This window comes from Alligator sinensis, unplaced genomic scaffold, assembly GCF_000455745.1.
Source record: "Alligator sinensis unplaced genomic scaffold, ASM45574v1 scaffold1479_1, whole genome shotgun sequence".
Classification (NCBI taxonomy): Eukaryota; Metazoa; Chordata; order Crocodylia; family Alligatoridae; genus Alligator; species Alligator sinensis.
The window spans coordinates 18939-32757 of NW_005843843.1; the positions used below are offsets into that span (position 1 = coordinate 18939).

A 13819-nucleotide genomic window follows, 5' to 3' on the forward strand; every position below is an offset into this window, starting at 1 on the left:
CCCCCCCCCTTCCCCACTTCCCAAGCCTTGCTTCTAGTTAGGGTGGGCTGCTCTCCTTTTGTGAATGAGGAGAGGGGAAAAGCCCCCCAGACTGGAAGCACTGCACCCCTTCATTGGAAAGCTCTGTTCCATGGCCTCAATGTGGGGGGGGGGCATGGTTGCCCAAAGCCTAAATTACCAGAAGAAATGTAGAAGTGCAACTTCTCTCTCTGTTCTCCATGGAACAGAACTGTTTTCTGGGGGGAGACATACAGGAGTTGGTGTGGCAAGTTCTCTCAAACCCTGGGCAGCTGCTATGTCTCCTGCTCTGCTTCCTGTGAAAGAGATAATCCTGGAGTTGAATGCTGAGGAATCACTTCTCATTTTGTTTCTCTATTGCCCCCTGTAGGCAGTAGCCATCTCGCCCTTTGGGATGCTGGGAACGGTAAGTCTTCAATTTCCCTGTGCAGCTTGGGGCCCCTCCCCAGACTGCAGCATCCAGACTCTCAGTTCCCCAGCATACAAGGTGCAAATTAAGGGGGGGAAGGGGGGTTGGACCCCCATAAGAAACGAGAGCCCCCTCTAAGACTTGAAAATCATAACCTGGAGGGGTGTCTCTGATCGGATTTCTCCTTCACTTAGGTGGACTTGTTAATCAATGAACCGGTTTAATTTTTTTTGCAGACCCCCCCCAAAGAGTCAAAGTATAATTCGAACCCTGCCAGCACGTAGCTTTATCCTGAAGTTGTACAGCCAGCAGAACTAAAAAGCAGCTACCTCTAAGTGAGGCTACCAGCTATCCAGTTGCAGTGATCACAGGAAGGACAAAAGACACCAGAGTCTTGCTTGGGGGAAGGCCTTTATTGGATGGGGGCCAGTGAGTCAGGAACTGAACTAGAACCCAGAATTAGTTCCTCTCTGTGCCTCTTCTTCGCCTCCTATCCTTTGTTTGTCTATTCTCTTCTGGCTTACAAGCTTTTTGGAGTAGAGAATGTGTCTTCGTAAATGTTTATACTTGTAATATAGGGCCCTAATCTCAGCCATGACTCTGCTGAGGTACAGTACCACAAACTAATAAATAAAAGTGGTATACTGATGTCTAGAAAGAGCAGGCATGACCTTTGGAATTAGGATCTTGAGTGAGAGTCACAGGTACAGTGCACTACAAGAAGTTCAGAGTAGGGCTGTTTGTTAGGTTCCAAGGACAGGTGCCAAATCTGAATTGGGAATTGTAATTGTGCAGTGAAATGACCTGGACATCATTAAAGAGGAACAACAGAAATCTTTGCTCACAGTGGGCAGTGGCTGTCACAAAAATCAACAAAGTTTTAACATACACAATAATGAGATGGAAAATAATTGGGGAGCTGTTCTAGTGATCCAAGGTAAATTGGTGAGACACCCTTACCTGGAAGGCATTCCTTTCTGGCCACCTCTCTAAAAAGGATATAGCAGAAATAGAGCACGGGAAACTAGAACCATCCCTGTCTCTCAAGACTCTACCATATGAAGAGGTTGAGAAGATGGAGTGTTTATCTTAGAATAGTTCAGTTAAAAAAGAGCACTTTAAAAAACATGGATGGGACAGGAAAGGCCAACAAGAGTACCTGAATCTTGTTCTCCTTTAATTCCTTTAATAAGAGCCTGCTCAGCCAAATTGAAGGGGAGCAAATCAAAGCTGTTAAATTAATGTTGTTATCATATTGCATCTTGAATCTGTGGAACTGGCTGCCTCGGTATACCCTAGGCTTTAAATTTTGCTAAAACTTGATGTCAGTTGGATGCTTACAGGGAAATGGGAGCATCCATCAGGGGAGTGATAAAAGAGCCCCATTACACCTAGAAGGTCTGAGATCTTGGGAAGGAGAGACTGAGTGGGGAGCTCTCTATAGTCCTGAGATCTGGCCTGTTCTGTTAAGGTGGGAAGAAAGCCCTAGTTTAGAGTAGTCATTTCTGTGCATCTTACTTTGTTCATTCTTCTCTTCTTCCCCCGTGCCCTTCTGACCTGACTCCATTCCTCCTTCCTACCTTTTCTCTATCCGTTCCCTTCCCCAGGCAGGTGGTTTCATGGACATGTTCGGAATGATGAACGACATGATTGGGAACATGGTAAGAACCTTCTCTGAAATTTCTCTTGCATTAACAAGCACACACTGACATCACTTCTGCCATCCAGTGTCTCCTATTTTCCACCTTTCCCACCAGGGCTATTGCTGCTTCTATGACATTACCCCTGCCTGAGCTGTAAATATGGCCTCGGCTACAACTTGGAACAATGTAGGGAGTAACCTTCTTTTTGCAGAGCAGAGGCAGAAATAGAAAGGTGGCATGGGGTGTGCCTTTCTTCTAGGGGGCAGAAGAAAGGGGGGGATCAAGGAGGGATGCAGAGAGAAAGGATGGCCCCCTCCTTTCAGAAAAACAAAGGTGACTTTAATGGGAGGATGTATTTGCCATGGGGTGAGCTCTCTCAGCATTATTTTGACCCCAGTAGACAAACCTAGGAAAAGCTGATATTTTTCACGTCTCTTGGTCTCTTTCCTTCCCCTTTCTCCACCTTTTCAGGAGCATATGACAAGCGGTGCCAACTGTCAGACATTTACCTCCTCAACAGTTATCTCCTATTCCAACCTGGGTGATGGCCCCAAAGTTTATCAGGAGACCTCAGAGATGCGTTCTGCACCTGGTGGGGTGAGGAGACTTGTCTTTTCATACCTAATACCAGGCAGGGCACCGGGCAGTTGGTTTGGTCACTGTTTGACCCTGGCTGCCCACAGCACTTCTTCACAGGCTTTGATTCATAGTTCTCAAAAGGCCATGACTCAATGAGTTGTGTCCCAGGCCAAGTAAGGAGCTTGTTTCTCCCTTGTTGACATGTCTGCCATTCTGAAAGCAGTAGAAAGAAGCTTGGTGGTGGTTTGGCGGGGGGGGAAGCAGGACAGGAGATGGGACATCTAGGATGCCACATGGAGGAATTGGAGGCTGCTAGAGGAGACTAGGAGGGTGAGGTGAGGGGCTGAGCCTGCACTGCTCTCCACCCTCAGATCCGCGAGACGAGACGAACTGTGCGGGACTCGGACAGTGGCCTAGAGCAAATGTCAATTGGGCACCACATTGGGGAGCGAGCACACATCATGCAGCGCTCAAGGAATCATCGTACAGGGGACCAGGAGGAGAGGCAAGATTACATAAACATGGATGAGAGTGAGTGCTGTCTACACCCTGCTCACTAGACCTCCACATCCCAACTTGCCCTCCAATCTGAGTCAGCTGTTTCTCTTCCTCAATGTAGATGATGCAGCTGCATTTAATGATGAGTGGAGACGAGAGACATCCCGGTACCGGCCACAACGAGGGCTAGATTATCGACGTCATGAAGGCAGCAGTGGCCGCCGAGCTGAAGGAACACGTCTTGCTATCCAGGGTCCTGAGGATTCTCCATCCAGACAGTCCCGTCGGTATGACTGGTGAATCCAGAGCAGACTGTGTGGGGGTGCAGTATGATCACCCCCACATCTACCTATGCTTTCTTGTAAGTTTTATCTTTTTTCCGCTGCCCACTGTGATTACCTCATCCCCTTGAATCTCATTTTCACAATCCCAAACGGGTGCTTTGAGGTGAGGGTTAAACAGAGAAGGGGAGCATACTCTAAGGACCAGTAATGGACTCCTTCTCCCCTCCCTCTGCCATTTTGCATCCTATTTTTGCTAATCTCAAAATTGGGTATATGGTTCCAAACTGCATGGGGATTGGTGAGATGACCCCATGTTTGGGGAAGAGAGTTGTGTGGACTATCAAGACGAGAAGGGAGGGAGACTAACAAAGATGCCTCCACCTATTTCTCCCCCCCCCCCCCCAGAAGCTCTTCCATGTGTGCTTCAGAATGGGTGGGATTTGTGGTCTTCCCCTAGTATTGTTCAACATGCAGCTGCAGATTTAAACAGTACAGGGCAATGGAGAAGCAGGTTTTAGGAAGCTGAGTAGCTAGTGTTTGCAGATGCCACTCCATTAAATTTGGGAGATTATTTGTAGGACCTGCACCTATTTTTATAAATGAACTGGATTTTGTGAGAGAGTTTGGGTTTCAAGGTGCTGGGTTCTGCCCTCCTCCCAATGGTCCAAAGAGGGTCAGCTGGGGTTTGGTCTAGAACTTGGCATGATTCATAAATTTGAATTTTAAATTGCAATGTTTTTGGTTGGTTGGGTTTCTCTTCGTGCTCCCCCTTTTCATACACCTCTAACTTGTGCTTTCTCTCTTCTGCCACCTTCCCCAGGTACAGACAGTGAAACTGATGAAGCCCCTTCAAAACACCGCTTGGACCCTTTTTGAATTTAATATTAAACTCCCCCATCCTCTTAAGAATTGAATAAAGCAACTAACCCTCTGCACTAGTCTCTTTGCCCAGTAGGGGTGTTGCTGGAGGCATGGGGATGTTGATGTTGTACAGTGGACACGTTTATAACCCTGCCTCAATTTCTCCTTTTCTTTTTTCCGATCTCCCTTTTGGCTCTGTTACTTCTGCCAGTATTGGTGGGTGCAAAGGGCCAGTACCAAGGGTTTTTTTTTTTTTTTTTCATCCTGTCCAGTTCTTCTGTGCCTGGCTCTGGCTGGTTCTGGAACTGAAATGATTGTGAAGAAATTCTCCTGGGCTCCCTGTTAGTCCCCTTAGTGAGAGGAAAGCCCACTTCCTCTGTTGCTCCCTGTTACAGTATGGGGAGGGTGAAAGGATGTGCATATGGGAGGTAGAGCAGAACAAGAGCTGGACCAGTTTGTAACCCGTTGAACCCTCCTTCCAATCAACTCCCTCACTTTTTTTTTTTTTTTTTTTAATTTCTGAAACTTGTAACTAGATGTCTACTGAATAAAGGAACAAAAGCTCTAAAGAAAATGGAGTTGGGTCATTTTTTCTGGCTCCTTTAATCTGTCCCGAGGGAACTGATCTGCCTGCTGCAGATCTGTTGCCCTAACAACCCTCTTCCCTCCAATAACACCTCCCTTCACTTTCTTGGCAAATAGATCTGAGAGAGAACCTTATGGATTTCTTTTGTTTTCCAACTCCTCTTTCCTCCTAGTGCTAACTTAGAAACAATGCTCAATGACAAGATGTAAATGTTTTAGGGTTTTTTGTTTAAAAAAAAACAACACCTTTTGCACTGCTGTACTTTTATATATAAATGAATACGTTTGGCTGGTCTTTATTATGGGTTAACTATGATCAACTGAGGAATCCTGTGGGGTACCTACATATCACAGGGGAAAAACTTCAGTTAATTTCCAACCATTTTTCTGCATCTGGGTGTGGTGATATTGAGACTAGCTATCTTCCTCCCATAACCAAAGGGCTACAGGGTGAATTATAAAAAGTAGCATATCTAGGGACAAAGGCTGGACGGGACCTCCTGGGATGTTGAGTTCAGTCTTTTTGTTATTGTAGATGCTGGGTCAGAGGATTCTTTCATAAATTTCCTTGGCATAGACTAAAGGCAGTAATACTTCAGGTTTTGCTGCTGCAGGATCTTACTGAAACTCTTCAATATCTTCATGCTATTAAACAATATCAGTGCTATGCTGACAGGGACTAAGCACTGGCCAAACGATAGCAGTCAGTGCATCACCTCAAAGCCTAGGGCTATGAAGTTCCTTTCCACTGACTGCCCTGCTATGTGCTGGCTGTGGAAGGATTGTTCCACAATTGTTCATTAGATGCTGTCCTGTTCTAGAACATCTGTGGGAATAGCCAGTTGCAGCAGACCTTTACTATGTACCAACTTTCCATTAGTGGTAACAAGGTGCAGAACCGGGAGCAGGTATTCACAGTGCCCCAGATATGGTTGATTGGGGGTAGATCCTCCTTTGCTGAAGAAGGTGGCTCCATGCACCCTCGCTTTCCATTCTGGCTTAGTAAGTAGACCAGGTGGGTACAGTCTTCCAGGTTGTGGTTCACCAAGGTCTCCACATCTGCGGTGTGGCAGGGGGGGTTGTAAGAGTCCGGGAGAGTGATGGAAGAAGGGGTGGCTGTGATCCCAAAGCAGGACTTTGAGACATCTGTTCCCTGGGGCGGGATTGGGTTTCTAGAGCTGGCAAGGTCATAGTGGTTCCAGGAGGCAGCAAGGCAGGAGCAGTTACGCAAAGGAAGGCTGAGGATTGGCGTAGATGTGGCTTAGTGGAAGGCAAATTAGCCTCCTGGGGCTGCCAGATTTTAGGAGACTGGTTCGGGGCAACAGTGGATCTGACCTTAGATGCATCCTCCAGCTGGCGCAAGATCTGAGACTTTATGTTTTGACTCAGTGAAGAGCCATCTGAGCTTAGGAAGTTGCTGACAGCATTAAGGCAATGGCAGTAACCAGCAGCAAAATCTTGGCCATCCTTGGAAGCAGCAATGTCTGAGGAGAGAAGGGGAAGAAAGCATCAGTATAAGAGAGAACTATGGAACTCCTTAGCTCCCCTTCCTAAGTAAGGGCCTCACCTCTGCTCCCATGCTTCCATGTATTGCCAATTCAAATACCTTCTGCTCAGGGATGGAACTCCTACATCTGACAGGAAATGGGCAGAAAGGCAGTGGCAGCAGCTTTACACAGGCATAACTGGTTGCAATGGATACAACTGAGCTAAAGAGTGGGGATCTGGGTCCTCTCTATGTGTGTCTATCTGGTAGTAAACCAAGTTCTGTCTGGATTCAGCTTGTGGTTGACCACTCCCTAACCCAGTTATGAGGCTCAGACCCTCTCTCTCTCTAGGCCCTCGGCCCATGGCCTGAGGTAGGAGAGTATTAGGAACTATAAAAATAATGTACCTGGTTTCTTCAGTCTCTGTAGCTGTTGTACAGTCATCTCCAGGATCTCTGCCTTCTCCAGCCGTGACAGGGCTCTAGCATCCTGGGGAAAGGGATCAAAAAGGCAGAGGGGTCAATTAGAAAATTATCCTATACCATGCAGACAGAAGGAGAAAATCAGAGACAGGAGCAAGGGCGGGATTTGACTTGTTTATCAACTAGTGAGTGAGTTTCAGGAAGACAGTGTTGATCTCGCCCATGCCTTGGTAGTTTTGAAGTTCCCCAACGGGTTGTCTCCAATTCTAACAGTTTTGAGATGCTGACAAAGAAGGTGAAATATGATTACTTCGTAATGGCTGACTTCACCTGCTTCTCTGGGTTCTGCTGAAGGAGTCTTCTCAACTGCTCCAGGCTGGCATTGATCCGAGCACGGCGGCGCTTCTCAACCAGGGGCTTGATGGACTGTGGGAAAAGTAAAAGAGGTGAAGGCTAGAAAGAAACAGAGGCTAATTTTATCCCTAAATGGCAACTGGAAGAATGAAACCTGATGTAATTTGCAGTTTTGCTAAGTCAATGCCTATCTGTATGAGGACAGTCATTTTGGATAAATTACAATCAAAGCAGGATACTAAATTTATTGACGTTATAGTTGAATTAAAATTAGGATATCCTTAATCCAAAATAAGAGCATCTGTACACAGAACTGCACAAAAATAACAAATATGTGAATTACAACAAATTCAATTATTCCTGTTCTAGGGTGTGTGGGCAAAACCAAAAAAACTCAAGTTGAATTCTTAAACATACAAAGGTATACACACAGGAATTTGCACTGGTTTCATCCAACTAATTCAATCCAAGGAGACCAATCCAATTTTTGTGTTTAGATTAAGATGGAGACTATTGAAAATTGTCTTGATTTTTATTCCTGCCTTTGTAAAGTGAATACCCACACATGAGAATGCTCAACATTGTGCACCATCAAAGATGGGCTGAGAAAAGTCCTGATCCACATTTCCGAGCAAAATCAGGAAAAATCAAGTTTGATGTTCCTAAGATTTCTAAGGTGAAAATCAATCACATTAAAAAAAAATCTTTATTTTGGGGGCAAAGGTAGTCCTCCCAGACCACCTTAATCTATCAAAAACAAGCACAAATGGGAACACCGATTTTACACTTCCTTGTCTGTTACTTTGAAAAAGGGCTTCTGATGGTGCTACATTGATCTGCTTCACTGGCTTTTCTGCTCCTTGCAAAAGAAATAGGTCTGGAATGAGAAGAAAATGGATGCTTGGCATACAGATGTTAGGAAATCATTGCAAGCAGCATAGAGGAAGGATGAGTACAAGATGAACACACTGGCAGATTGAGATGGGCAAAATAATTGAAGACAAGAGCAAAGCAAATTCACTATGTGCATTGGAAAACTGGGGAAGCTGATAGCAATGTATAGATAATAATTAGGAAATGTAGACAACTGATGAGGGAGCTATATATATTGAAAAAATTATGGCTAGCAGAATTAATGATAATAGGAATGTTTAAAGATATCTGGAACAAATTAAATCCTAGCTCATAGTTCAAATAATAGGTATGGCAGGGTGATGCAAAAAAGACAAAAAGATTCAATACATATTTGTTGTATCTGGAAAGGAGTAGGATGGCCATATCTAAACTAGAATTAGACCTAGGGGCCATACAATTAAATTATTACAGAGCAGCTTTAAAACAAACATTAGGCAGTTCTTTTTCACACTGTGTGGAATTACCAGTAACGTGTGGAAGATATACAAGACAAAGCAGAGGCAAACAATTTAACCATGTTCAAAAGAGGATATGAAGATTCACGCAGGATAGATCCACCAGTATTATGCATGATAGCTAGGGGTACAACTTCCAAATTAGAAATTCTTTGCTGTCTGCATGCTGGAAGCTGAAAGGGAAGAGGGGCAAGTGATAGCTCAGCCTTGATAGGAAATCAAGCATAAATATTCTTCCCCTTACCATCTGGTCTGTGACACTGGGCGTGTCTACATGAGACTCTGACTGCACAGTAGCTTATTACTACTGTGCAGTAGTGTTGCATGGCAGGAAGCATGATGCGACACTACTGTGTACTAGAAATGAGCTACTGCACAGTCAGAATCACCTAAAAGCCATTGGGCAATGCTACTGCACAGTAACTCTGGTTACTGTGCAGTCATTTAATAGTTGGGTATACAAATACTAAATGACTGTGTAGTTCTTACTGCACAGTCAGCGGCTCATGTAGACACGCAGGCACTAAGACACAGAATATTGGGTTAGATCAGTGATTCTCAACCAGGATGACAAAAGATACTTTTAAGGGTGCCACTCAATATGGATGCACACGTAGGCATGATTCACAAGAAAAACCCAGAGATTTCAAATAGGAATTCATAGTGTCAAAAATATTCTGACCTGTTGTGGGTTTTCTGAGTTCTTTGCAACAGAAGAAGTATTCTAGTATTTTTCTGTAGACACAGAATGAGTGAAAGCTGAGAGCTAGCATTTTTTGAGGAGTGACTTGAGTCCAGTGAGGACCTTGGATCTAAAAAGGTTGAGGACTACTGGGCTAGATGGACCTGTGGCTTGACCCAGTATGGCATCTCTTCCATTCCTATTTTATAGTGAAAACTAAATACTTTTTATCCTCTTAGTAATTATGGAGAATGTAAAACATCAGCTATTAAACTTTTTATGTTGGTGGCTCTGGGTGACTTGCAGCCTAGAGTGTTCAAGCAAATAACCAGGGAGCTCTCTGGACCATTGATATTGATTTTTACCACATGTTGGGACACTGGAAAAGTTCCAGAGATCTAGAAAAAGCAAATTATTGTGCTTGTGTTTAATGAAGGTCCAGTAATGACAGCTAGTTACTTTAACATTAACCCAAGAAAAAATCATGGGAAGCTAATCAGTGAAGCAATAAATGATGGAAATAGCAATCTGCATAGCTTTATACAAAATCCTGTCAAACAGACCAGATATTGCTTCTTGATGAAAGAGCAGGATTGGTCAACAAAGGTAGCTGCATTTCTGTAAGGCATCTGACTCAACCCCACAACATTCTAATTTTGAAAAATTGCAATATACAGAATCAGTTTAACTTGTTTTATAAAACAGGATAACAACTAGTTGACTAACAGACCTCAAAGAAGTGGTAAAAAAGGTATCTGGAAGATATTCCAGTATCTGGAAGAAAATACAAAACTGATGCTGATGAAGCATGCAAATGACAAAAAAACTGATGGAATGGTAAGCAATAATGGGAGACAGGTGAGTCACACAAACTGACCTGGACCACTTGCCAAGTTGCACTTATTTGTATAGCCAGGGATACTCTCTTGGGTCCTGGTCCCTGTTCCCTCACTGTTAATTCATTTGCCATGAAGCAGCCATGGACACACAACAGAAATAATCCTGGGAGCAGGGACTGGAATGCAAACTCCACCCTCTCAGGAACAATCCCCACCACTGAGCTACAGAACCCACTCCCACTTGTGCTCTCTCTCTCTGGGCTCCATGGTTCTTAGGTTATTTTCTGAATACTAGCCCTGCTTCAATAGAACAGGTGTGGTGTGCACTCCAGTGCTTCACTATAGCAAGGTTGTCACAACACTCTGGAAGGTGGGAGCTGCAGGTTTGAAGGACCTAGATGCCCCATCTCCTGCTTCCAGTGCAAGTCCTCTAACCAGTAGGCTATTAAAAAGGTGAGCAGTGGTGATTTAAAAGTAAAGTAGCTATGCCAGCCTTTTATGAGAGGCTTGGAACACATTGACTGGATCTAGCCCTTCAGGGCACCTGGGTATTGTTCCAGTGAGTTTTTTGGACCCCAGGAGAGTATAGGTAGTAGGTAGGTACCTAATTGCTCTGGCCAGAGCAGCTTTGTGTGTGCAAAGAATCATCAACATGAGGGTGAAAAGGTGAAAAAAAGGCACTGCAGGATGAAAAGAAAAGCACTCATTGAATTTTGGGCATTTCCAGGGTTCAGCAACTGTTAGCTGGTTTTCTTGGATCATATTTTGGATTTAAGCACCTAGGGTGCCTGTACATGAGGCAGGAGGCTATTCCAATGCACTGTAATTACAGTGTGTTGGAGCAGTCTCCATTAACCAAGTCTGCAGGAACATGGCAATTGCCACACCCCAGTCAGCCTCCACATTTCGTGTATCAGAGTCCCTGCACTTCAAAATGTCAGCAGGGTGCTTTATCTAAAGCTCCTTCCACAAGTTTTAGATAAAGCACCCCTGCTGCTATTTTGAAGCATGGGGATGCTGATACACAAGATGCTGCAGGTGCTTTAATTAGAGCGGCTCTCAGAGCCACTCTAATTAAAGTGCCCTGCCCCCAGAGCATGTGTAAAAATGTCCCTAAAGTCTTAGGAGACTTAGGGGGATGTGACTAGTCTGCAAACATATAAAGGAAGGAAGAACAGCCTAGTTCAAACACATCAGGGAAGAACTATGCCAGCTCAACGAAAATGAGGGCAAAAGAACAAATGGATATAAATTGACTGTGAATAAATATAGGCCGGAAATTAGAAGATTCTAATTCTGGAATCTTGTGTTTCTGGAACAGCCTTGCAATAGGATGAATGGGAGCAAAAAACCGTAAACACTTTTAAGATGAAACTTGATATGCTGATGAAAGGGATTATATGACATAGTCCTCTTTCTGAAAGCAGAGGACTAGATTTGATGACATAAGAGGTCTCTTCCATTCTGGTGTTCCTATCAGTTTCTGTCCATTTCACCCAGTGTCCTGTCTCTGACTGTGGCCAGTATTAGATACTTCAGGGACAGGTGCAGGAAACCCTGCAGGGATCCCACAGAAAACTACTCTTCCAGACATGGGGAGAGGGGAGTGGCCTGTGCCCAAGAAAAGGAGCCTTTTCACAGCTGCCTGTCTTCAGTTTTCAGTATTTGCTATTATCACTCTGGAGATCCTTGTTATCCTTACCAGTATATGATCCTTCTGAATCAAGCTGAAATATTCCGTGCAGTGAAATCTGGTAGTGATTTCAACAATTTAAGTGGACTTTGTGTGAAAAGCTATCTGCTCTAAATTAATGGTTCCACCCCTAACTGGGTCTGCTACAGGAAGAGGTTGAAAATTGGTCACCACCTTGCCTCCCCACGCTGGAGTGGGGGAGAAAGAAGCCTGCTTCTGGAGGAGTAAAGCAGCAGGTCCTGCTTCCTTGGGAGATTGCAATGCTGCAGCCAGCAAAGCAAACAAAACCCTGGCTTGCACCTATTAATGAATCTCAAGCAAGACCCAGGAAGTCATCCTCCCGCTGTACTCAGCTTTAGTAAGGCTGCAGCTGGAGTCCTGCCTCCAGTTCCGGGCTCCACACTTTAGGAAGGACATGGAGAAGCTTGAGAGACTCCAGAGGAGAGCCATGTGCATGATCAGAGGACAAGAGAACAAGTCTTATGAGGAGAGGCTGAGAGGCATGGGGACTCTTCAGCCTGGAGAAGCAAAGGCTCAGGGGGACTTGGTGGCAGACTACAAGTACATAAGGGGTGTGCACCAGGAACTAGGATTATGCCTGTTCATCAGGGCACCCCAAGGGAAGACGAGGTCTAATGGTCACAAACTCCGGGAAGACTGTTTTAGGCTGGACATAAGAAAAAAAATTTTTACTGTCCAAGTCCCCAGAGTCTAGAATGGACTCCCCACTTAAAGTGGTGCAAGCACCTATTCTAGACATCTTTAAGATACACTTGGATGCTTATGTTGCTGGGATCACTTGACACCAGCAGACTTCCGGGCACTTGGGCAGGGGACTGGACCAGATGATCCTGCACGGTCCTTTCCAGCCCTAATGTCTATCTATGAAATCTATGAGATGCTGATGGCTCAAGAACCAGTAGAGGGCACATGTGGAGCTGCTGAGAGAGTGAATCTTCCAGCTCGGAGCTGAATGATGAGAAGTAGTGGGGAAGGGGAAGAAGAGTCCTGCAGTCAGAAACAGGGATTCAAAGGCAGGGATTTGGCAGTAACTCAGTGCCTGAATGTATGTGTTACAATGAAAACTGGCAGTAACCACAGTTTCTGACAAGACCTGGCTGGATCTATGGAACCATCCTGACCAGTCTTCCTGCCTCCTACCCCTCCCTTCTGAAGGCAGCCTGTATGGTACACTGACACCTGAGGAAAATACCCCAGTCCTCCCCAGCTTGGCTTCAGCCATTGAAGTGAGGGGAGCCAAGGCCCAGATTCCCTTGCAGTACTGATACGGGATGAATGGTGCAGGCAGCCAAGGTGAACCTACTGCTCTGCACAACCCAGTTTGAAGTGGATTTGTCATGAGGACTGGTCTTTCATGTACTGGCACCTTCAGAGTTCCTTGCAGGCAGGGTCAGGCCATACTCAAGGTGAAAATGAAAATGAAATCTCTGCTGGGGCTGTTGGTCACCGTGTAACTCCATGGCTTTCTCTAGCTTTACATTTCTCTAGTGACAAAAGCAACCCTTTCTAGTGTCAGTGGATGGGGTTTCACTGAGTCAAAGCACAGGCTGCAGTCACCAGGGGCATCAGGGACGCAGGGACATGGACACAGCAGCACAGGAGGCTCCAAGCACCTGAATGACTAACTGGGGGATCTGCCCAGCCACTGCTAGGTGCCACCCGTCCAGGGGAGCCTGAGCCAGGCCCTCGTGCAAGCTGCTTTCTCAGAGGCAGACAAGCCCACACCACTGGCTTCGGAGTCACACCGAGTGGGATGCGGCTTCGCTGCCTGGCATCCAGCCGGGAGCAGGGTGAGCTGCTGGGTGAAAGCACACGTGAGTGGATTGTAACTCGGCTCCCTTTGATGCGGCTTCATTTAGCTATTGATTTTTAAATCAAAGCAGTTAAGCGCCTTTGATTTTCTAGCGCAGACACCGCCTCTGTCTCCACAGGACTTGCGTGCTGGGCAGGGGAGGGGGTCCGCAGCAGCCAGGAGACAAGGGGGAGCGGGCGGGGGCTCCGCTCCAAGGACGGCCGCGATCCGGATCGGTCCCACCCGCCCCTCTTACCTTCCTATAGAGGCTGGGGGGGGTCC

At 45.6% G+C, this 13819-nt stretch overlaps 2 protein-coding genes across 3 annotated transcripts in view; one reads left to right on the forward strand and one right to left on the reverse strand.

The window, feature by feature from the left end:
• MLF2 (myeloid leukemia factor 2) overlaps positions 1-4866 on the forward strand; it is a 12579-nt gene extending 7713 nt beyond the window's left edge. The window contains exons 5-10 of one of the 2 annotated variants that reach the window (XM_006039191.3): positions 389-424; positions 2035-2088; positions 2542-2667; positions 3021-3180; positions 3269-3508; positions 4252-4866. In XM_006039191.3, the coding sequence (XP_006039253.1) occupies positions 389-424; positions 2035-2088; positions 2542-2667; positions 3021-3180; positions 3269-3447 (555 nt within the window). In that variant the 3' untranslated portion in view covers positions 3448-3508; positions 4252-4866. The remainder of the gene's footprint in view (positions 1-388; positions 425-2034; positions 2089-2541; positions 2668-3020; positions 3181-3268; positions 3509-4251) is intronic. The other variant, XM_006039192.3, reaches the window with a different exon arrangement.
• LOC102371280 (transcription cofactor HES-6-like) overlaps positions 4536-13819 on the reverse strand; it is a 9712-nt gene continuing 428 nt past the window's right edge. The window contains exons 2-4 of the mRNA XM_006039193.2: positions 7117-7212; positions 6772-6853; positions 4536-6361 (exon numbers count right to left, since the gene is read on the reverse strand). Coding sequence (XP_006039255.1) covers positions 5919-6361; positions 6772-6853; positions 7117-7212 — 621 coding nt within the window. The 3' untranslated portion in view covers positions 4536-5918. The remainder of the gene's footprint in view (positions 6362-6771; positions 6854-7116; positions 7213-13819) is intronic.